Source organism: Microplitis mediator, chromosome 5 (genome assembly GCF_029852145.1).
Source record: "Microplitis mediator isolate UGA2020A chromosome 5, iyMicMedi2.1, whole genome shotgun sequence".
NCBI lineage: Eukaryota > Metazoa > Arthropoda > Insecta > Hymenoptera > Braconidae > Microplitis > Microplitis mediator.
In genome coordinates, this window is record NC_079973.1 from 9,523,839 (window position 1) to 9,547,988 (window position 24,150).

Genomic DNA, 24,150 nt, shown 5'->3' on the forward strand with positions numbered 1-24,150 from the left:
CTCAGAAAGTTCGCAACAAATTGTGGCAGTAGATTGTTGCCAACTTTCTGGGAAATTTGGTACCAACTTGTAGTCAACAGTTACAAAAGCTGAAAGCTGTTGACAACTTGTTGTCGATAGCAACTAATTGACACTAACTTTCTGACCAGAAAGTCTTGCTATCGAGGAGTAAAACAACTTTTATATTTAGTACAATGATAAATGTGAGAGAATGTTCTCAGCAACAGCAAAAATAGAGAAAATAAAAACACAACGTTATTACACAGTATAAAAGAGAAACATTAGATCATCTGGGTCTCATGTACATTTGCGTCGAAAGCGTAATGAATAACATAATGTAATCTTTTCCAGAATTACGAGAATTATTCGCTCATACTCCATTTTTAGAGTTATTACGCTCAATAACATCACAGCATGTATTTAAATAATTCATCTCTTTCGTCATAATTTAATTTTTTTTACATATTAAACAATGTAGTATTTAATTTATATATACACAGAAAAAAAAAAGAATTTATTGGCGCAATAATTTTTTTCTCTACTCAAAAAAATTGTTTTCAATTTATGAATAATGGAAAAAATAATTGAGGCGAGTAAGAAATAAAAATAACATTATTCGTTAAAGCAAAAACGATTTTATTTTTAATTAATATATCTGTGTTAGTCATAAAATATATTCGTTTAATAATTAACGATTTAACATCACCAGTAATTATAATTAATTTATTGTATTTTTAAAAATCACTGGCATTTTACTAATTAAACATAGATTACAAGATAATTATTTGGATAAACAATAATACATTAATGATTATTTATTAACTAATCAATAATAAATAAATTTTTATAGTCATAACTATCAGCAGTTTTAATTTACCTCAATATTGAGATTAATTTATATCTATTGGATGTCTGTGTGTGTGTGGGTTTTAATAGTTATATTTTAAATAATTAATAAACAAGTAATTATTGCATTAGCTCATTAATGCACTAATTATTTTGAGCTAAGATAAATGTCTAAAGACGTCCTATAATCAATGACCACAATAAATTTAATATCAAGTCAAAGAGAAAAATTTAAGAACGTCGAGCGTGTGATATCTCATTTTTTTATACGCCTGTTGCGCATTATTACGAATAACAAATTAATACATCTATCTGTTCGATATATTTGAACAGAAGATTTATTTTTAACAACCAATTTGATGAAGTAATGATGCCATTCTGAATACTCTCATCCAAGCAAATATTCCTGTAGATATAGTATTGTTAATTATTCTATTAGATGAACATCCATGTGTTGAATTTCTACTTCGAGATGTCCTCGAAGGTGTCGCAATCACAGATGCGACGTCACTCTCTGATTTTCGCTCTTTTTGTTGCTGTTGCGGTGAGTATTTCATCCTGAAAAATAATAATCCATACTTAATATTACTCATTGAAAAACATTTTTTTTTAACTTCCCGCTAAGAAAATCGACAATTTTCGAAAAATAGAGAAGTTATTGTTTTCACCCCGATTTGCGAAAATCGAAATTTCATTACATGTCGACGTTATAAGGTCCTAGGAAGCTATTCTGACTATTTTCAGAATGATGTCCGAGTGTCTGTATGTATGTATGTATGTATGTGTGTGTGTATGTGTGTATGTATGTGTGTGACCGGTCTATAACTTTTTAACTAATGAACCGATTTGGATGGTTAAGGCGGCAATCGAAAGAGCTTGTTGGCCATCAACTTTTCTGAAAATTTCAGATCATTTGATCAAGTAGACTCGAAAATATTAGCGAATTACGGAAAAAAAAAATTTTTTTTTTTTTTAGTTTTTTATTGATTTCTCAGAAACGACTTGAACGATCGACTTCAAAATTTGATCAGCTCTAGAACTCAATAAAACACTTCGATTGCCACCTCAGCCATCAAAATCGGTCAATTCGTTCGTGAAATATCGTGGGAGAAAGATATGCTAAAAACGGTTTGTTTCGAAAACAACGGGATACAAAAGTATTTTTGAGCTCGACGAGCTCGAAAATGTATTCACAACAATGTTTTCGAGCTCAAGGAGCTAGAAAACAGCGGGAAGTTGTGGGGCTGGCCCGCAGGGTCAACCGATAGACAGATTTTTTATTTTGTTTTTACGATGAAAAACAAAAAAAGCATTGGCCACTCACTTTTTAACTGATTAATGAGTTTTTATAAAAACAAATTTTAATTTAAAAAATAATTATTTGTGAATATAAATAAATTATAATATGACCTATCAAAGTATTTTATAATTTATTAAAAATTTAAATTAACCGACTGTTTTCAAAATCCTGATCAGCCGGCCCACTTTTTAATAAATATTTAATTGCCATATCGATATTTTAATTTTATTAATTAATTTAAAAAAATTGAAGCATTAATTGAAAACATAATAACGTAGTTGCAATTGTCTTACTTACAGTTGTCATCAAACAAAATATGAAAAATAAATTTCAGTAAAATCTTCATGTGATATAATTAGAATTTTTTAATTTTGTAGACGAAAATTTATTTACAAAATTTCGTTTCACTCCTCATTGATAACAAATGTAAGTAATTTTTTTTTTAATTTATATCCCGGCGGCAATTGTCCTTTTATAAATTTGAATACGGTCATGACAGTTGAAAGTCAATGAATATTTTTAAAAAGTGGGAGCACTGTTTGAGAATACTATCAACATTCGTTGGTTAAATTAAATTCTTAAATAATTGTTATATATTTTATAAATTATTCTCCAAATGAGTAAACTTATAATCGACAACTTTAAGTGAGCGACTATGGGTCTACTCAACGACTTTATTTTAAAATATTATTCTTTAAATTAAAATTTTATTCTAATATTTAGAACTATAAAAAAAAAATGATTTTTAAATTTCATTTATAAATTTATATTGAGTGGTTTGCTCTCACTCCAATGAAAAGTGAGCGGGTAATAGATCTTTTACGTTATTCTTAAGGCTGGACGTACCTAAAAAATTCTTAAATTTTAAATTTCTAATTACATTTTAAATATTTATAAGACTCGAATGATGAAAATCTTCCGAGCAAGTTCGTCTTTTACTTTTTGTCGGAACCTATTAAAAATCACTGCAATGATAATCAATTAATCTAAAATTCGAGGATTTGTTGAGTACGGCCCAGCCTTAAAGTAAAGAAGTAGATTTTTTTATAGTAGACGTATAGTAGACATATAGTGTCTGTATGCTAAAAATTTGCTCTACATTCAAAGACCTTCACCCATCAGTTTGATTACATAGTGTCGTAGTTATCCGGGAGCAACTTACACACTCACATGTTACACAATACACGGACTGAAGACTGAACCGCTGCATCCAAATATCGCGAAACTGGGACATGACTCCTGTTGCCACCCGTTTAGTTTTGGATTTGATAATTCATGTTGTATATTATTGTACTATTTATTGTAACCATTAATACTTTCTTTAGAGCTTACCATTTCGGATTGAGTCAAGTCTTAAAATATATATTTTATATACTAACAAAACTGAACCAATCTCATAGAGTTAATTAAATATACGACTGAAAAACTAGGCCTGTCTTTCTTATCGTTTTGTATGCACGATAACAGCTATACAATAACCAGCTGACACTTAATTATTATTGTTATTTTTTAATCCAACGACGCGATTCGTCGAGCAGAACATCTAGTATAATAAAAAAAAAATAAAAAAATAAAAAAACCTTTTGTGTTGAAAGCTATTTCATGCCCACTAGTTTTTGTTACTTTTAAATTGTAAATACTCGACATTCATAAATATATTTTTTAAAGTTTTGTTCAAATTATCAGTTGAATAAATACTAATTTCTTTAAATTCTTTTATATCTTTGATAATAAATATTTAAAATGTGATATATCGGGAGATAAGAAATAAATTTCTGACTATGGTGACTATAAAAAAAAAAAAAAAAAGTATGTATTTATGAAAAATGTAAAAGTCAGAAGTAATGAGTATTAATGACGACAACAACAAGGGTGGGTTTCGATTTAAATATAGGGTAGTAGTGCGTGGGATGTACATACGAGCATACGGCTAAGTGGACGAAGTCATACAAGTAAAGTTAAAAGGTGTCCCTGTATAATCCCTGTTTTGTCCCTGTGGCCTGTGTCTATATGTCGCGCAAGCGCCTTCTTCGGTCAGCTGATTCCCTAGACCTACTTATTCGCTGATGATGTGTGATGATGCAGGATATACACCATCAAAATTATGTATATCAACACATTGTAACTTTAATAAATACTAGTATGAGTGCGCAAACACGAGACACTCTTGGATATATCTGGTAAATACCAGCTCAATGTGTTACGTATTCAAATGATTGATGTTGAAATACATAATATGTATATATATTTATATTTATATTAAGTATTGAATTTTGGACTTTCATTCATTTTTCATATCTTCTTATTGACTCAAACTTTATACTTTCTATTTTTATAATTTAATAACATTCATTTATAAATACAAAAAAAAAAATGTATATCATCGGAAATAATAGAATTCGATTATAACGAAACCTTAATAATGAATTAATCCATTTAATAATCGCTTGGTTTTTAAATTTAAATGTACATTTTAAACCTCATTATTATTTTATCAAAGTCAATTAATTTTAATATCACGTTTGTTGATAAACATTACGGTTTCCCAATTATATAATTAACGTTAATATTAATAATATATAAAATAATAATTAAAATAATGAACTTACTTTGTTTTGTTGATGTGTTTTTCTATTGAACGTTAAATAAAACAATAGTACACTCTGTAAAGTCTGTACGCGTTGTGGCGAACGGAGATGCAGTCGAGACTCTGGTACCAAAACCGCGTAGCGGCTGTCGAGAAATGGTAGAGGTGAGAGATGGAGGTGGAGAAGCGTTAGGAGAAGCTCATACTGACATCCCACGTGTCCACGGGCCCCACTAACTAGGATACCAGGAAGGAGAGGAACCTGGTATCTTGAGCTTCAGAAAGTGGGGATCGTGGGGAATGCTCTTGTAGCGCCGACGCTGCATCGACCCGATAGTTTTCGGGTGAATTCATGAGGAAAATCCATTGTATGCTCGCTATAATAACTCACTGGATCTCAAAGTATTGGTGACCTGAACCTAGGGGCCACTTGCGCACGCAAAACGACCTAATTCTTTCGATTTTACAAAGATATAACGAGATAAAAAAAAAAAAAAACCCCAAGTTTTGATATCATCACAAAAACTTGTCACTTTTTTACTATATTACAGCTTTAAGAATTATAATTTAAAATTTTAATAATTAATCTTGCTGGAGATTATTTTATAAACTTTAATTAAAGTAAACCAATTTATATGAAATCTAATTATTTAAAATTGTGTTTAATCGAAATTAAAATTTTATTACAATCGTAAATTATGTACTCACCTATTTTCCACATCATTTTTGGATGATTCAACATTTTTTTCGAGGGCTAAAGTGTTGGTAGAATCAACATTACAAGTCAAAGAAATTGATGATTTTGGTAATTGATCTTCTGAACTAAAACTCTGCCAGGAATAACACGTTCTTGATAATGGACTTCTTCCAGGCGACTTCGGAGAATCTGACAAACTAGAGTATCCAGGACTCTTTGGACTTTTTAAACTGCCCGAACTAAATACTCGACTTAAACGAATTCTAAGGCAACTTCGATCTTGATTACGCACAAATTCACTTTCATTTGATTCGTCATTATCGAAACATTCATAAGTACCGCTCATAGTATCAATAAGAATCAAATAATTATTTAAATAAAACTACTGTTTAACCTAATGGTCAAATTTAAACTGCCGTAAAAAAAGTTATTTCGCTGAATTATATCTAATAGTTTGGGTAAACCAAGACGATAACATCCGTTAATTATGACCACATCCGCTCTTTTTTTTCCTTCTTCTTATCAACCAGGCCAAGTTTTTTTTTCAGTTAATTGGGTAATTCCATATTGATTCATATTTTAATCTTTGCACCATAGACTAATTACTTACAATAAATTAACTAAATTTCCTATGGCAAGAATTACCCAAATTGATCTCATAAATTCAATTTCCGTTGAGACATTTAAAATTAAAGCGTTAAATTTTTTCCTAGACCTCGAATTAAATAGTAGTTACTACGCTTGTTTATTGTATTGTATTGCTAAATATGATCCTGAAGTTAGCAGACAATTAGTAATTTTCTGTTTTTTTTTTTAACAAATCAATTACAAAGAAACGAAAACTAAAAATATGCACATGTAGAAAATTTAAAAAACTACAAGTGCAATTTTTTCAAATATTTTTTTTTTTTACAATTTATTGTTTAAAAAAAAAGTCCAAAAATTATTAGACGTCGGCTAACTTCAGTATCATTGCTAAATCTATGTTTAAATTGTTCTTTGAAAAGTATTTTATACGAACTTAATAAATAAATAAATAAATAAATAAAAATAAAGCAATGAACAAAACATTTAAGTAATTATTTGAATTTATATTTTGAACCTAAATATTGACGAAAATGTTGATGAATTACATGCGATAACTGTACACAATTAAAATAAATAAATAATGACAATGATTTATTTTGATCACATGGACCTAAATAAATTTCATTTAGTTAATAATTGAGATATTGAGATATTAATTTCCCAAAAATTGACAAATTTGATATTATAATACATTTATACTGTTCAATTATCTACTTATTTTCAATAACAATTGATTTACTATAGTTACACATACATATATCCTTAAAATTATCAATGATAAGGAATACGTATGGATGCATGATTGATAGAGAGAATTAACAGGATAAAAAATTAACAGAACAGCTTAACAGAGAAAACGCAAATTATTTAGATGTTAATTAAACTATTTGATCGATTTGCGTCTTGATTGATGAAGCTTGTTCGGACATTTTAATTTTAAACCTCTGTTTTTTTACTTGCTGGCTTTCTCAATGTAAGCAATAAGATCAGCACGTTCTTGAGGTTTTTTCAATCCAGCAAACACCATCTTGGTACCTGGAATGTACTTCTTTGGGTTCTCCAAGTACTCAAAGAGCGTGTCTGCGTTCCATGTAATACCTATTCAAATTTTTAAAAATATTTCGGTTAATTGCTAGATAATATTTCAAGTTTTTTTTTATGTAAAAAAAAAAATATACCTTTTGATTTGTTGGCATCTGTGTAAGTGAATCCAACTCCTTGACCTGTCTTTCTACCCCATATTCCATGTAAATTGGGACCGACTTTGTGTTTGCCACCAGCATCAATCGTATGGCATTGAGCGCATCTTTGGACAAAGATCTAAAACAAATTAAACAATTGTTAATTTCATTGATAATTAATTTAATTTGTTAAATTTTTCACAATAATAAATACCTTTTTTCCTTTTTCAGCATCACCAGCAGGGACTCCCATGTTGAATTGCTATCTGGAATAACCACAGTTTCGTTTATTTTTTAAATTAAAAATAGAACTGACATTTGAAAACAAAGATTCTTAAATATTAATAGTAACGACAGTATTGATCAATCAAAAATTAACTATAATTATTACACCTAATCACCTTTGTGACGTTTATTGTTACAGCATCTGTGTGACGTACGCTTATCTAACTTAACTTTTTTCAATGTAAATTCGTACGTCTGCGCGAACACAATCAATTTAATGAAAATCAATTATACATTTGTCAAAAATATTTTATACTTTTAATTAATTTGAGAAAAAAAAATAAATAAAATAAATAATATTGCTAATGAAAATTTGAAATTATAAATCAAAGCCAAATTAAATTGCCTTGACCTTGAACTAAAAATGCTAACCTTCAAAAAATTTATGATACTTAAAATAAATCTGATGAAACGAAAAAGAAATTAATCAACTTTTTTGGAATCATCATTAATTTTCTTGCTTATTAATTAGTTTTCGGTTAAGTAATAATGGGAAAAGAATTTAAAATAAAAAAAAAAAAAAGCGAGGGCGCGTGGCAGAAAATAAGACAGTAGGGCACTGGCTCAAAGCTAGACACGTTATGTAATACTCAGTTGACTTAATTCGGAAATAAAAAAAGCAAAAATTAAAATGCAAATGTCATTAAAAACATAAGAATAATTAAATTTAAATTACCGCGTGGCAGTAATATTTAAAAAGAACTTTATAGTGACGCACGTGTTTAGATTCAAAATTTATCATGGAATATTCCAGACTTTTGTTGATTGTCAATAATTATAATTTTACGTATAAAATTAATTAGAAAAATAATATAAAATGTTTATAAAAAAATAAATAATTAAAAATAGTGAATATTTAATTTACCAAAGTTTTATTAGCACCGTTAATCAGACTAAATATCTCCACTCCTTTCTCGAGTTCTCGCAACTTCTCGTGACTGAATAAAGTCGAATCGATGACACACGCGCTGATGTTACTTTGCTTCCTGCTTGCACTTGCTGACTCTTATCTGCGTCTAGGGCTGATGCAACTCGGCGATGATTAGTTGTAACTGTCGTTGCCTTTATAAACATACCTTTAAGTTTAATTTTAAATTATATCTAAAGACAGCGCCATTAAATAACAAGTATTTTTATTTTTTAGTCAACAAACTGTACTTATTTCCACTTAAAACCTCATTAATTAAAAACTTTAATCCAATAAATTAATATTTTTTTGTTTTTTACTTAAAAAAAAAAAAAAAAAGATTTGAATTATCAAAATATTAGCGCGTTAATAAAAATAATTCCGCGAGAGGCGCGTCGGTTTAACTCATAACCAGAACGCAGGGGCGTTTTCAAAAATTTACAAAGAAACAGCTCTAGACAAAAAAGTAAAAAGTAACATAAATATTAGGCTTCAATTTTACTAATATGAAGGGATTGCCATAATTATCAGGACTGAATAAAGAAAAAAAAAAAAAAAAGGACAACAATATCCAGCAAATGGAATTCTCTTGGTAACCAGCTATAATATTATAGAATCAGAACAAGAATATAATCGACTTCGGGTTTTTTCGGCTCCTATTCTCAGTCTGTGGTAAAACATTCGGATTTAATTTAATGCTAGTATACCTTGATCGGGATCTAACGGTTCCGAATATTATTAATCTACATATTTCTCTATCCCGTGTATTTTTAGCAAGTGTTTTAGATTCAAGTTGTCAAAAATTTTTTACGTCAGTGGATATTGTATGATTGTGTTTGAATTTAAATCACTATATATCATACAGGTAAATATAATACAGGTAAATATAAATAAATAACCATTTTTTTTCTTATATTTATTTTTTTTTATTACACTTATAATTTTATATGTAAATACATATATTGTTTTCCTATTATACAGTATACTCATGTCGATTGTCATTAAAAAAAAAAGTTAAATATTTTTCACTTGATAATTGTTGTACTTTGTTAATTACCTCAATATATAGAAGTATAATTTATTAAAATAATTATGTCAATATAAATATAGCTGCCCCAAGAGCCCCAAGAGTATAGAAATGGCAGTTGAAGTCGGAGTGTCAGTTGATGATGATAATCCTAAAACACGATTCGTAAGATATCTTTATATCGGTAAAGAATATCCAGTTTATTATTCAGGAACATGGTCAAGCCAAAATCATTTTACAGTGGACAAAGTAACATCTGTTGTCGAATTAGCTGCGGACAAAGATACTGAACTATATCCTATTACCAAAATAAAACAGGTATCCCTTGTAATTTATAATTTATACATAAATACATATATAAATTTAAATAATTAAATATCACATCCTTAATACCAAAAAGGCGTATGATTTTTTAAAAATTCACCGATCGCTTTAGAATCACGAAATTGATAAAAAAACAAAATTTAAAATATTAATGCTAAAATGACTGACATTAATTTTATTTTTAATGCTACAAAAAGTATATAATTTATTTAGTTAAATATTTATTGATACGTATATTATAAAAAAATAAAAAAGTTTTTAATTGATCAGTAGCTCCTAAAAATTTTTGACCAAAAAATTTGAAAACTTGAATCTTGAAAGTGCAAAACGCTTTTTTTTTTTTCTAAATTCCCAATGCGACCATATTTCACTTAAATACAGCCTCTCATAAATCACCGAAAAATTTCGAAATTTTTTTTCGACTATTTAATTTTTTTCATTAATATATTTAAATTTGAATTCGCGGATTCAATTTTATGGCGCTTTATTTTGGCATTAATAATCATTGTACCTAAAAGTAAAAAGGCCTATATATATTTATAGGCCTTTCTGATTAAAATTTTTTTTATTATCAAAATATTAATTTCTAAACGATTGAGCAAAATAAATAATTTACATGCCTTTTTGGCGTTAGGGAGGCGATATTATTTATGGACATTTAAAAAATAGTAAAATTGATTTTCAGTTATTGGAATCAGGATTAGTACCTAAATCGGAAACTTTAATGTTTGCTTTAGCTGTGTGTGCACGACAAGAAAAAAGTGAAAAATTACGACAAGCGGCATATAATTTTATAGCAGAAGAATGCAAAAATCCAGAACAATTTATGTTATTTATTGAATATGCATCTCAATTAAGTAAACAATTATCAATTCCTAAACATGGTTACGGTCATGGTTGGCGTAATGCGGTAAATAAATGGTACCTATCTCATGATGCTAAAAATTTGGCTGAATGTGTAACAAAATACAAAAGTAGACACGGTTGGAAACACAAAGATATTATAAAACTCTCACATCCAGTTACTAAAGTCCTTGGGTCAGATATTCAGGCTGTTTTTAAATATATTATGTTCGGGTTGGAAAAAGCTAAATCAGAGTTTGCTAATGAACCAAAAGCGACAGAAGTTTTACATTTTATTGAACGAATAGATAATTTTCGTCAGTGTCAAGATCCTGTAGAAGCTGCAGGATTAATAAGAACATATAACTATAAATTAGAACATGTTCAAGCTAGTTTAATTAAATCATCAGAAGTGTGGGAAGCTTTGATTGAATCGATGGATTTGCCTAATATTGTTAAAAATATTCAAAGGATTCATAATCTTGGTTTACTTACACCTACATCTCAATTAACTGAAAAAGTCCTAAGTGCCATCACAAATAAAGATCAAATATTGAGATCTAAAATTCGTCCTGCAGTTATTCTTATGGCTGTTAAAACTTATGAGGATCCAGATAAAATTCCAGTATTTACAAAAAGAAAATTAGCAAGAAAAAATAAACTTAGAAATCGACAATTACCTAATCCAGATAAACGTATTGTTGATGCTTTATATTCAGCGTTAAATATTTCATTTTCAACTATTGAACCTACGGGACTAAGATTTTTAATAACTGTAAGCACTGAAAGCTGGAAAAAAAAACAAATTACTCAAGTATCTGTTGATACTTTCAAACCCTGGGTACTTGAAGCTGCTTGTATTGTTGCACTCGGTTTATTACGATCTGAAGATAAAGTTACTGTATCTGCTTTTACTGCCACTGAAGGTTTGAATGCACGTCCAGTTCATATTGACAAAAATTCAACTTATCAAGAAGCTTATGAAAAAATGCGTGTACGGTCTAATGTACCACCAAATCTTGGTAAACCAATTCTTTGGGCAGCACATCACAGAAGAAAGTATGATGTCTTTATCAATGTTGTCGATAAAATGCGTGAAAAATATGATTTTACTTCTCGTGCTATGGATCTTTATAAAAAGAAAATGAATTTACCAAATACAAGGTAATTATAATTTAAAATAACAAAGTCTCCACGTAGATCCCCATAAGTTCTCCATAAGGAACCTCAGATGCACCACTGTATTAATTTTTTTATTTATAATTCGAGACTAGTACTCTGTTGAATTCGAATCGACCAGCTTGCTTATTGCTCTCCATTAATTATACAACCTTATTTTGGGGTCCCAATATTTTCACCTATACTATGACCTACCCATAATACTATTGCTACTGAGGGGAGTATCCTCATCCTTGGAGGCTAAAAGAGCTAGTAAAATCTGTACTTTATAAACAATTTAAATAAAACTATGAGATTATCAGTTTGTAATAACAGATTTCAAATAATATAGACGTCATTATTTTTTTGAAAAAGAAATAAATATTTCTAGTTAATTAATAAAATTGATTTTTATTTTTAGATTGGTAAATTGGGTTGTCGGTACTACATCAACATATATGGAAGGTAAATATGTTAATGATGTATTAACAGTTTGTGGTTTTGATATTGATGTTCCAAAAGTCATCGAAGCTTTTGCAAAACGTCAATTTTAATTAAAGATCAACGAAAAAAACCGAAAACAATTAAAAGAACAAACGAAAAAAAATTGTAAGTCATAACTTAAAATAATCATAAACGGCGATAAAAATTAAAATTTAATAATGCGATAAAATTCAACCGTACTATATATTTATAAGATTTATTTATGTTTCAAATTTTTTTAAAATACACATTTTTAACGTTTTTATTTAAACAATGACGAATTTAAAATTTAAAAAATTAATAAATAATTCTAAGAAGTATATAATTTACTAACTAGATAACGATATATTATCTAACTGTTATATTAACCGTATGTTTTTTAAAATATGCTGCACAAAAGTCGAACAATTTTTAGTATGAAAATTAATTAAATAACTTTTTTCAACGGCTATCGGTAATGAGCATTTAAATTATTAAACAAAGAAAAAGACAAATTTTTTATTTTAATTTTTCTTTAATGTAGACAATATTTGTCATAAAAAAATATGTATCGGAACAAAATGATTTAAATGTGCGGCATATAATTATTTTAGATACTAATGTTAAGGCTACACATTCATAACATAAATAACAAGGTGCATGATTAGCATGTCTAACATAGAATAAGTTAATATAAAAAAAAAAACAAAAAAGAAAAAAAAAATGCGCTTAATTTATTTGTTTTACTGAAGCATTAAAAATCGATTATGACAAATCTCTAAAACTACCGAGATACTAAAGTCCAGCGATAGAGAAAAAACAAAACGGATAATAGAACAAAAAATAAAAGTTTAGGTTTAGATATTAAAAAAATAAATGGAAAATAATTCGCTTAGTTGGGTATGTCTCTGAACGGTATTTAATAATTTAGGAAAAAAACAAGTACTGTCAAACGTCGAGAAACAAATAGTAAAAAATAATATATCTATATATATAAAAAAAAAAAGAAAAAATAAAATTTCTTCTACTGTGATACGCATTTAGCCCCAAAGAGTTATAGACTTACATGAGTTTTATTTAATTGTTATATGTCTTGATAAATGCCATATTCAAATTAAAATGAAAGCAAAAAATCTTTAGTACTCATAATAAGATTTAAACAACTGTGATATGACAGTCGATGTTTGTTTATAATAAAATAAAAATAAATAGTGAGAAAATAAATTAAATCAGAGACATGCCGATAAAAATACTGTTATTTAACACAATTATTATTCTGGATTTATAATAGATAAATTATAAAAAATAAATACCGGCGATACTTAAGTACGTATTTCTATATAAAATTTTATTAATTTTAAAAATTTTTTAAAGTTTTATTTTATTCAATAATTAAGACAACAAAAAAATACAATATTTGTAGAACCGGAATCTTGTTACGCGTTTCGCTTGTTGTTTTATTCAAATTAATGAAATCGCGATAAATCTAAAAAATTATATATTATATATATATATATATATATTAATAAATAATTCATATACTGTAACGTATATATATATACTAGTTAAATTATAAAGGAGGATTGACCGATTAAAAAAAAAATGATTTTTTTTTTTCACTGAATTATTTAATCTCTTGGTCATGTCCTGAAGTGATTTGAATGATTAGAAAAAAATACTGATAATTTTTACGAATTTACAAACGAAAAATAAAGAGGCATTAAAAATTAAATTTAAATAATTCATCTGATGTGTTCAACTACTGGTTAGAAGCAATATGCAAAATAAAAATGAAATACTATCTATTGACTATCAGTTTGTCATGTTTAAGTAAATAAAATTTTTTTAAAAATGATGATCATTTGAAAAAACTAAAATAATTAAATATAAAATTGTTTTTTTGGCTGCTGATATTTTTAAAAATCACCATAAAATAATAAACGGCGTCCTAATTAAGAAATTAATAATATTTACATATATAATATAGTAATCGAAAAAAACTGTATTTATTCGTTTGATATATTATTATAGGTGATTAATATTTAAGTACGCTAACCAATTTAATTAATTTAAGTAAATGAATGTAGAGGTGAATCACATAACATTTTTTAAGAGCATGTTTGCATAACAAAAAAAAAAAAAGAAAAAATTTATAAAAATGAATCGTCTTAAAAACAAAATAAAATAAATAACTCAATTAAAGTTGAAATAAAAATTAAATGTAATCAAAGTCTTAAAATGGTGACACAAATGCAGTAACTTTTGATGGATTAAATCATTGATTATAAAAATTTCGATAGCGGAAGAAAAAATAAAATTTTTCACTTATGGCCTCAATTTTTACACAAAAATAATGAATTTAATAGCAAGTAAACAAAAATTTTAAAAATTATATTTGATAAAAAAAAATATTTCCCAAAAACCTAAGGATTAATCAAAAAAAGTACAGGTATCAATTTAATTTGAATTAATTGAAATATGATTTGATCTTTACTATCTGCATATATATATAAATATCCTTCTTAGATTTTAAAAATTAATTTATCTGTACTAAAATATATATTCATTTACCTGAATAAAATAAAAAATTGAGTTATGTTCAGTTATAAAGATAAAAAGATTTAGCTTAAAAAGAAAAAAGGGAAAATCAAATAAATTAATTGTGATGTTATTTTTTATACCGAAAACTGATTTATACTCATGTGTGTACTAATTAAAACAAAGTATTAGATCTACATACTGAAAATCTGTTGGTGCTCTTTTTAAAACGAACTTAAAAATTAATAAAATATAAACATGGCGATAAAATAATTTTAAGATGAAAAAAACCAATCTGGATTTTTTTTGGCTCCGTGGATTTTTTATTTTTCTATTTTTAACTAGATGTTATTTTATTGGTCTATTATTATTATTATTATTGATATTAATGTTAAATTTGATGTCTCTTATTGTTAACAAACTATTTTGTTCTTTTAGTCTCATTCCGTAATTATTGATAAATAATTGATTATACTTTCCACCATACCTGCACCGGAAATTTTTAATTTCTACCCTGTTTATAGGAAAGAAAGTCGTTCCTTTTTTTTAATGAGAAAACAAAAATGATAGCAATTAGCGCATACGTTATTATTTCTACAAACAGAGGCAGAAATTTAAACTTTCAGGTGCAGATCTGGTGAAAAATTTTATAGACACCAAGAGAGGAAAATAAGGCGTCCCAACCCGCGTCTTTGCCACGGGCAATCATGCTCGCGGGTTAGAATGTCCCATTATCCTCCCTAGGTGTATAATATACCAATATATCTCAATTAAAAAAAAAAGGCATTATAAGAATAATTTGTTATTTTATTACTTTCTGTGTTGAATTATTTTTACTAGTTATCAAGAAAAAAAATATATGATTGTCAATTTATACACAACTATTAGTTAAAATTTGTTCAATTTAAAAAAAAAAATGTATTATTTGTCATAAATAATTTGGTACTAAAAATTAAATAAAAAAAGATAAAAAAGAATTTTTTGAAAAAAATGATTTATTTAATTTATTTTAATATTGATACATGCCATACATGTTTCATTCATTCGAACATACAGTTAACATTAATATTGTATTTAATTATTATCTTTCACGCTTTGCAACATTTTACGAGCGAGAAAAATCACACGCGGCTTTAATTTCATTTATACTTAATTACATACAATATAATTAATCATACAAAAACAAAAATTATGTCCATTTATTAATAAATTAAAAAAACCCAATGAGAATTTAAAAAAAAAACCTCATCAGTATAAAATTTATAGAATAAAATCTACATATTTTTTATCTGACCATAAGGCTAATTACCTAGGACAAACTAGAATACATTACCGTCGTTAAGATTTGTTAAATAATTATAATTATCAATTAACAATCTCAGATAAATGCCCGACGGTACAACTCCTTTTGACAAATAACTTCGGAATCAATTAACTAACGGAGATATTGAGAGAAAAAAAAAAGAAATTAAATATTTGATATTAATTCCGAAGCAATTATCGCAATAGGAAGCTTTATTTTTTTCTTAATTAATTCAGTCTGGGTTTAAGATGAACTGGTTGATTGATTGTAATTTTCTTACAATTCGTCTTTGAGATCATCCTCTTCACCACCAGTTGGTGGAGGAGCACCACCAGTACCTTGATAAAGCTTAGCGATGATTGGTTGAACAATGTCAGTAAGCTCTTTCTTCTGTTGTTTATATTCTTCTGGATCGGTATCCTGGTTTTCTTCAAGCCATTTTATTTTCTCGTCAATAGCAGCCTCCATTTTTTCTTTGTCCTCATCGGTTATTTTAGATCCAAGTTTTTCTTTGTCAGCAAGTTGATTTTTAAGTGAGTAAGCATAAGATTCAAGTTCGTTACGAGCTTCAACGCGCTCTTTAAGTTTTTTATCTTCATCAGCAAACTTCTCAGCATCCTTGATCATCCTTTCAATGTCATCAGGTGTAAGTCTGTTCTGATCATTTGTAATAACAATTTTTTCACGGTTACCAGTTCCCTTATCTTCAGCGGATACTTGAAGAATACCATTAGCGTCAATTTCGAAGGTTACTTCGATTTGAGGAATACCTCTGGGTGCTGGTGGGATTCCAGTAAGATCAAATTTACCAAGGAGATGATTATCCTTAGTCATTGGACGTTCTCCTTCATAAACTTGAATTGTTACGGTATGTTGATTGTCGGATGCTGTAGAGAATATCTGAGATTTTTTTGTAGGAATAACAGTATTTCTGGCAATCAATTTAGTCATTACACCTCCAACAGTTTCAATACCCATAGTTAAGGGGTTGACGTCAAGAAGAACAATTGCATCAGTATCTTGTTCACCAGAAAGAACACCAGCTTGTACAGCAGCACCATAAGCGACAGCTTCATCAGGGTTAATACCTCGGGATGGCTCTTTACCGTTAAAGAATTCTTTTACCAATTGTTGTACTTTTGGAATTCTGGTGGATCCTCCGACAAGTACGATTTCATCAACATCTTTTTTGTTCATATCCGCATCTTCAAGTACTTTTTGTACAGGTTTCATTGTACTTTGGAAAAGATCCATGTTCAATTCCTCAAATTTAGCTCTGGTTAAAGTTTCGGAGAAGTCTTCACCTTCGAAGAATGATTCAATTTCAATTTTAACTTGGTGACTGGCACTGAGAGCTCTCTTGGCTTTTTCAACTTCACGACGAAGCTTTTGAACAGCACGATTGTCTTTTCTGATGTCTTTACCCTTCTTCTTTTTGTACAATTTAATAAAGTATTCCATAACACGTTGGTCAAAATCTTCACCTCCCAAATGGGTATCACCATTTGTTGCTACTACTTCGAAGACTCCGTTGTCGATTGTCAAAAGACTTACATCGAAAGTACCACCACCAAGATCGAAGACAAGAACGTTTTTCTCACCATCTTTTTTGTCCAAACCGTAAGCAATTGCCGCAGCAGTTGGTTCGTTAATGATTCTCATAACAACAAGACCGGCAATAGCTCCAGCGTCTTTGGTAGCCTGTCTCTGAGCATCATTGAAATAAGCTGGTACTGTGACAACTGCATGAGTTACTTTTTTTCCCAAGTAAGCTTCTGCGGTTTCCTTCATTTTTCCAAGAACCATAGCAGAAATTTCTTCTGGTGTAAAGACCTTGTCTCCATCTTTCGTCTTTACTTTAATGTGAGGTTTGTTGTTTTTCTCAATAACTTTGAATGGGAAGAATTTGGCATCGTGTTGAACTGTTGGATCAGCCCATTCACGACCAATCAAACGCTTAGCGTCAAAGACCGTGTTTTCAGGGTTGGTCGTCAACTGATTTTTAGCAGCATCACCGATCAGACGTTCTCCTTCAGCAGTAAATGCTACATATGATGGAGTGATACGGTTTCCTTGGTCATTGGCGATTATTTCAACTCGACCGTTTTTGTAAACACCAACACTAAATAAAAATTTAATTTATGAGTATTTTCATTATTTTAAATTAAGAATTAAGGATTAATTTATTTATTTTAAATTACCAAGAATACGTTGTTCCCAAATCAATTCCAATTACTGTTCCGATGTCATCTTTTTCCTTGGTGTCTTCTTTAGCTGATGCTATCGCTGCTATCAGCCCTAATAACGCTAAAGCTAATATAGCCTTCATTTTATTTATAATTCAACGCTATCTGTAATAAAAAGAAAAAAAAAGCATGAAATTACTTTCTGGGTAGTTAATGAATGAATAATATATTTTTTTCAACAGCAAATAATAATTTTAAAAGCGTAAGAGGTGGTTTTGGAGTAAACGTTATTGCCTCCGCCCAAGTGGGGGCTGACAGAACATTCTAGTAGGTCATCATTTAAACACGAAAATAACCACAAGTACGCTATTAAATGACATTTTTATGATCCAATTTTGTTATCTCAACTATCAAATAACTATTAATTCAATATGTATACATAATTATGGAAAAAAAAAACTTGTCATTACATGAAAGTATGCCGGCGTTATAAAAATTATAAAACGTCAAGTTTACGTATTGTTATGAAATAAAAATAAAATAAAACAAATGATTTATTTAAAAATTAAAAATATCAATGAATATAAGTTTAACTTGGTATTGAATAACTGTTAAAACTGATTCACGTTAAAGAATTTATAACGGAACATCAACAAGGAATCTTCTTATACGTGGCACAATTTACTTTAGCTTGAAAAATTTGATAATCGATAAAATATTAAAATTTATAAATTTAACGAAATAAAAATATCAGTTAAAGAAAAAAATATAAATATTAAAATAAATAATTACCAATTGGATGAAATCTTCAGTATAACTTTTAAATACAATGAAATAACACTTTGCTGTAAATATTCTTGAGTTGTTTCACGTTCTTTGATTTTCGACTGACTGACTGATGGAAGTGTTCAGCGCCGGCATATTAACGGATAAATTTGTCGTGGCTTTTTCTGATTGGTCAGTGAGGATACGTAGCAACGGAAATATCGAAATCGGTTGGTTATGACGATACCAGTTGGCCAGCCCTCATTGGCCCACGTTTATATCTATAGGATATTGTATCAACATAAATGAAAATAAAATAACACAACGCATTGTATTTTACTAGAAACTGCTCGGCATTTCCTGATTGGTCCAACTCTGTTTCTACTAAACAGTTATGTATGATAAAGTAAATTATTTAGGTATTTTTGACACTTGTCATCACCAAATAATTATCATATTTAAGAGATAAGTTTATGCTCATAAAATTTATTTTTACTTTTTTTCGTTCTAGAATTTTCTTTTTATTTTTGTTACTTTTAATTATAATTTTGTACGAAAAATTATTAATAATAGAAAAAAAAAAAATTTTTCTAGATTTTTTTTTGTTATTGGTACCACGGTCATGCGCAAAATATTGTAATACTTTTAAATCTAACGGAATTAATTTTTTTTTGCTATTCTTAAAATCTATAGAATTTTTTTCTTTTTTTCTTTATGAATGTGTAAGAAAAAAGTCACTAATTACTATCTGATGCAACTTATTGAGATTATCTGATGCTAAAAAATTGCCACAGTGCGAAATACGACAAATCGTTCTTATGGTTCGGGAGTACTAACTGAATTTCCAGAGTAAAAATGATGAAAATCTTTCGAGAACATTTGTCTTATGAATTTTCCAAAAGCTGAAAAAATCGCTGTAATGATAATCAATTAATCAAAAATTAGAGAATTTTTTGAGTACGGGCCAGCCTTAATTAGTGCAATTTTTATATTTATTTAATTCAAAAAATTGTCTTATGATTATTTCTTAAATCGAATGATTGCTAATCGTATTATTTTTTGTATCTATTATGTAACATTATGTATTTTTTAAGGCAGCAAGGAGTCTTTGACTCTATGGCCAAATAAATAATTTAAATATTATTATCATTTTTTTGATAAATGATATGAAAAATAATGATACTGAAGTTAGCAGACGTCTAATAATTTTTGGATTTTATTTTAGACAGTAAATGATAAAAAAAAAAAATTTGAAAAAATTGCACCTGTAGTTTTTTAAATTCTCTACAAGTGCATATTTTTATTTTTGTTTTTTTTTCTGATTGATATGTTGAAAAGAAAAATCCAAAAAGTTTTAATTATCCGCTAACTTCAAAATCATGAAAAATATTATTTATATTAAAAGAAATTATCAATTTAACTGATAAAAATACTTAAAACGATTGAAATAAATAGTAAAAATATGAGATTTAACATTGAAATATTTATTTGTGCGTTGGCATGTAAATATATTAATAATTATTAAACATTTTTACAGGCATATTAATATTTACTTTTCGGTATTAACATGTCCAAAATATAGGGAGTAAAATAAGTGATGATACAGTCAGCACCTGCTCGTTTCATTGAAGTTAAAATTTCATGTAAGACATCTTTAAGATTAATAGCATTATTTTTGGCTGCGTGATAAATCATAGCATATTCTCCAGATACTTGATAAATAAACAATGGATAATCTGGATAAGTATCTTTTGTTTTACGTACAATATCTAAATAAGCCAATCCTGGTTTTACCATCAACATATCAGCTCCTTCAGCAACATCACGTGCCTATGAAAATAAGTTGTATTACTCATACATTTATATTGCTGATGAGCATTATAAAAAATATAAATTAAAAATAATATAATTACAGCCGCTCGTGAAGCTAAACCATTACTTCCAGGCGGTAATTGATAACATTTTCTATCACCAAATTTTGGTGATGATTTCGATGCATCTCTAAAAGGTCCATAAAATCCAGATGCAAATTTTACAGCATAAGAAAGAACAGAAACTTTGTTCGTAAGATTTACATCATCAAGTGCTTTTTTTATAGCTCCTATTCTGCCATCCATCATATCTGATGGCGCAACTATATGAGCTCCTAAAAAATATTTATATTATATAATATTGTAATTTAAAAACATGTATAAAAAATTTTTATGATATTTTTTATCAACCGATAAAAATTATTTCAACTAAAAAGTTAAGATATAATTTTAAAATCAGCTGGACAAACAGTTTTTATGTTATTTCAGTACTCAGTTTCTCAATTGTTGTTATTTTACAATCAATGAATAATATATATGTAAATATTAAAATTATAAAAATTTTAATTAGATATAAATAAAAAATTACGATTACTTTTTATCGAATGTTACTGACATACTACAACTGCATGAATATCTAGTTGATGATACGGTAAAAATTTATTACATTTAATATTAATAATAAATAGATTATTTTACAATGATTATCTACTAATTTAATTCATAATTTTTACGGTTAATAAATACAATGCATTTTATATGATGGCTCAAATGTGCCGATTACTGAAACGTTATAAGATAAAGGACCCAGTTATTGACCGTGACCTAGTTTCTGACTTTTCCAGCTTCAATCGAAATTTAAAAAAAATTATTAACTCAAATAATAAAGTGAAATATACGAAAACATAAAGTCGTATATTCTACATTTAATTAATAGCAATTACGAATTTATCAAATATAATAACTAAATAAAAAAAAAATCTTAAAGTAATTTTTTTCTATTGTAGTCTAAGCACTTGATGTAAGAGTATACGAAGATTGAATTTAAAGTTTTTTTATAAATACACAAATGGACAGGTCAATAATTAATTTAAGTATAGATAAATAATAAAATTTAAAAAATTGTTAGAATTTAAGGGGGATAGCCACTGTGAGGATCGAAAAAATAGGTGATTTTCGGGAATTTTTTTTGACTAGAATAATAAAGGAATTTGGGGATCGGGTATTTTTTGTTTTCTAAAGTATACATTGAAGATAATTCTCCTAAGTTTTCATTAAAAAACATCATGTTGTTACAAAGTTATAAGCATTTTTGTGGAGCAACAAAAAAATTTCCCCTAAGGGGAAACTTTAGCTACTGAATAGACGAATACGGCAAAAAAAAAAGTTGCGAATCGGTTCATATTTATGCAAATTACAGATGCCACCAGTTCAAAAAAGTAGTTTTGAGAAAAATGCGTTTAAAGGTTTTAGTCAATGCAACGGTCAGTTGACGTGCTGTCACAAAAATGTCTATAACTTGAAAAATATTCGGAATTTTCATATAAAACTTAAGATACATATTTTTGAACATATACACTTTGATTTAATAAAAAAAAAAAATTTTTTTTTTTTGAAATTTCACAGTGGCTATCCCCCTTAATTAATTAGAACATCGTAACACTTGCCGGTAAAATCATTAATTTTTTTTTTTAAGTTAAGTTTTTTAATAACTTTCAATTTAACATCAATTGTGACTCTTAAAAGATCAGAAACTGGGCCCTTTCACTTGAATAATTTTATTTGTGTTTTGTCTAATCTTGATATTTAAAATATTAAATTAAAATATTTATAACTTTTAAAACCATAGAAAAAAGTTAAGTAAATAGTTAAATGATTGATAAAAAAAAATTTCACCTGCTTTAGCATATGACACTGCTATTTCAGCTATTCTATTTATACTTTCTTTATTATTAATTGTGCCATCATCATAAAGAATTCCACAATGACCATGATTCGTGTAAGGACACAAACATACATCACATGCTATAACTAAATCAGGAAACCATTTACGTAACAATGGCAAAGCTTTGATAATTGGATTTTCATTACTATCGGCATTAGTCCCGAATGTATTCTGTTTAAAATATTAATTAATAGTATTTATTTATTTTCAATGTAAATGAATAATAAAATTAAATCACCTTTAAGTCATCATCGACAACTCCAAATAAAAGTACAGATTGTAATCCTTTAGCTACTAAAGGCTTCAGCATTTCCTCTAAATGATTAATTCCATATCTATATACTCCTGGCATACTAACAATTTCATTTTTTTCATCGGGTGAGCTTCTAAAAATTAAACATAATGAGGATTGATGAAAATTTATCAAGTACTTTATTATATAAATGAGGTTAAAATTAAATACTTACAAAATAAAAATTGGATACATAAGATTTACAGGTGTAATTTGAAGATTTCCCGAATGCCATTCTCGTAATAGAGGATGAAAAATACTACTTTGTAGTCTATTTTTTGCTTCAACTTGATACATATTTTATATTTTTAATTTTATATACACGATCATACATAAATATGTGGGCACAAGTACCTGAATAAGTCGAAAAAATTTAACTGACTACAATATAATATATACTTATATACCTGTACAAATGTTCAACACAATGGTAATTATCATATGTCGCAAGTCATCAAGAGATTTTTAAGAAATGAATAATTAATATGTTTTTTAATTTAAAATTTAATTATAAATCGATATTTCAATTTTTTTTAATTCTCAGCTAAAATAACTTCAATATTAATCTTTGTTACTGAGCATCCGTATGTTTAATGTATTAAAATATTCAAAATTATATAAAATTTAAAAAAAATAAAACTTTTTACCTGTAAGGTAAGTAATTTTAGTTAATATTTACTTTTCGCATGATAAAAAACTTTTTATCCTCATCTTTTAAAACTAATTTATATATATAAGTATGCAATATAACAAATATATAATTTTCGATAATTAACTTCAGTACATGGAGAGAAATTTATGGTAACAATCACAATATATTATGGGAACGGTTCCAATAACGCATGTTAAAACTGTTACCATAATGATGGGAATTTTTCCCATAGTTATGGAAACTTTTATCAGAAAGTATGGGTCTATATTCCATAATTTCACGTAATTATTACCATAACGTTATGGGTTGATATTCCATAATCGTGCTAGGAACGATTACTTTAAATTTCTCTCTGTTTACGTAGTCCGTACACTGTGTCAACATGATGATATTCTTTATGAGCCTCTACTTCTCGAACTGTAACGTTAAAAAAATCATATTTTATTTCTGCTA

The 24,150-nt window shown here is 27.7% G+C and overlaps 5 protein-coding genes across 8 annotated transcripts in view; 1 reads left to right on the plus strand and 4 right to left on the minus strand.

Annotated features, from left to right (window-relative positions):
- The window catches only part of LOC130667409 (rap1 GTPase-activating protein 1-like), a 91,409-nt gene extending 85,577 nt beyond the window's left edge, over positions 1-5,832 (minus strand). Inside the window, exon 1 of the mRNA XM_057468945.1 lies at positions 5,442-5,832. Coding sequence (XP_057324928.1) covers positions 5,442-5,776 — 335 coding nt within the window. The 5' untranslated portion in view covers positions 5,777-5,832. The remainder of the gene's footprint in view (positions 1-5,441) is intronic.
- Positions 5,833-6,466: 634 nt separating this feature from the next.
- On the minus strand, positions 6,467-8,507 carry LOC130667488 (cytochrome c). The gene is made up of 4 exons (XM_057469102.1): positions 8,350-8,507; positions 7,414-7,465; positions 7,197-7,338; positions 6,467-7,116 (listed from the first exon to the last, which is right to left on the minus strand). Exons 2-4 carry the CDS (start codon positions 7,450-7,452, stop codon positions 6,971-6,973), a joined length of 327 nt encoding a protein of 108 aa, XP_057325085.1. The 5' UTR covers positions 7,453-7,465; positions 8,350-8,507; the 3' UTR covers positions 6,467-6,970.
- A 224-nt stretch (positions 8,508-8,731) lies between these two features.
- LOC130667482 (RNA-binding protein RO60-like) lies at positions 8,732-16,016 on the plus strand. 4 transcript variants are annotated; one of them, XM_057469088.1, is made up of 5 exons: positions 8,732-9,063; positions 9,166-9,256; positions 9,502-9,736; positions 10,428-11,749; positions 12,165-16,016. In XM_057469088.1, exons 3-5 carry the CDS (start codon positions 9,530-9,532, stop codon positions 12,295-12,297), a joined length of 1,662 nt encoding a protein of 553 aa, XP_057325071.1. In that variant the 5' UTR covers positions 8,732-9,063; positions 9,166-9,256; positions 9,502-9,529; the 3' UTR covers positions 12,298-16,016. The 4 variants fall into 4 exon arrangements, with proteins under 4 accessions (XP_057325071.1, XP_057325070.1, XP_057325069.1 ...); XM_057469086.1 differs by having other exon boundaries at positions 8,733-9,063; positions 9,166-9,271; XM_057469087.1 differs by having other exon boundaries at positions 8,732-9,256.
- On the minus strand, positions 15,721-19,178 carry LOC130667480 (endoplasmic reticulum chaperone BiP). Its single transcript, XM_057469082.1, has 3 exons — positions 19,025-19,178; positions 18,248-18,397; positions 15,721-18,168 (listed from the first exon to the last, which is right to left on the minus strand). The coding sequence occupies exons 2-3, from the start codon at positions 18,373-18,375 to the stop codon at positions 16,323-16,325; spliced, it is 1,974 nt and encodes a 657-aa protein (XP_057325065.1). The 5' UTR covers positions 18,376-18,397; positions 19,025-19,178; the 3' UTR covers positions 15,721-16,322.
- Positions 19,179-20,460: 1,282 nt separating this feature from the next.
- LOC130667484 (delta-aminolevulinic acid dehydratase) lies at positions 20,461-23,849 on the minus strand. The gene is made up of 6 exons (XM_057469092.1): positions 23,693-23,849; positions 23,221-23,399; positions 22,992-23,139; positions 22,705-22,924; positions 20,911-21,143; positions 20,461-20,827 (listed from the first exon to the last, which is right to left on the minus strand). Exons 2-6 carry the CDS (start codon positions 23,340-23,342, stop codon positions 20,540-20,542), a joined length of 1,011 nt encoding a protein of 336 aa, XP_057325075.1. The 5' UTR covers positions 23,343-23,399; positions 23,693-23,849; the 3' UTR covers positions 20,461-20,539.
- Positions 23,850-24,150: the final 301 nt, after the last annotated feature.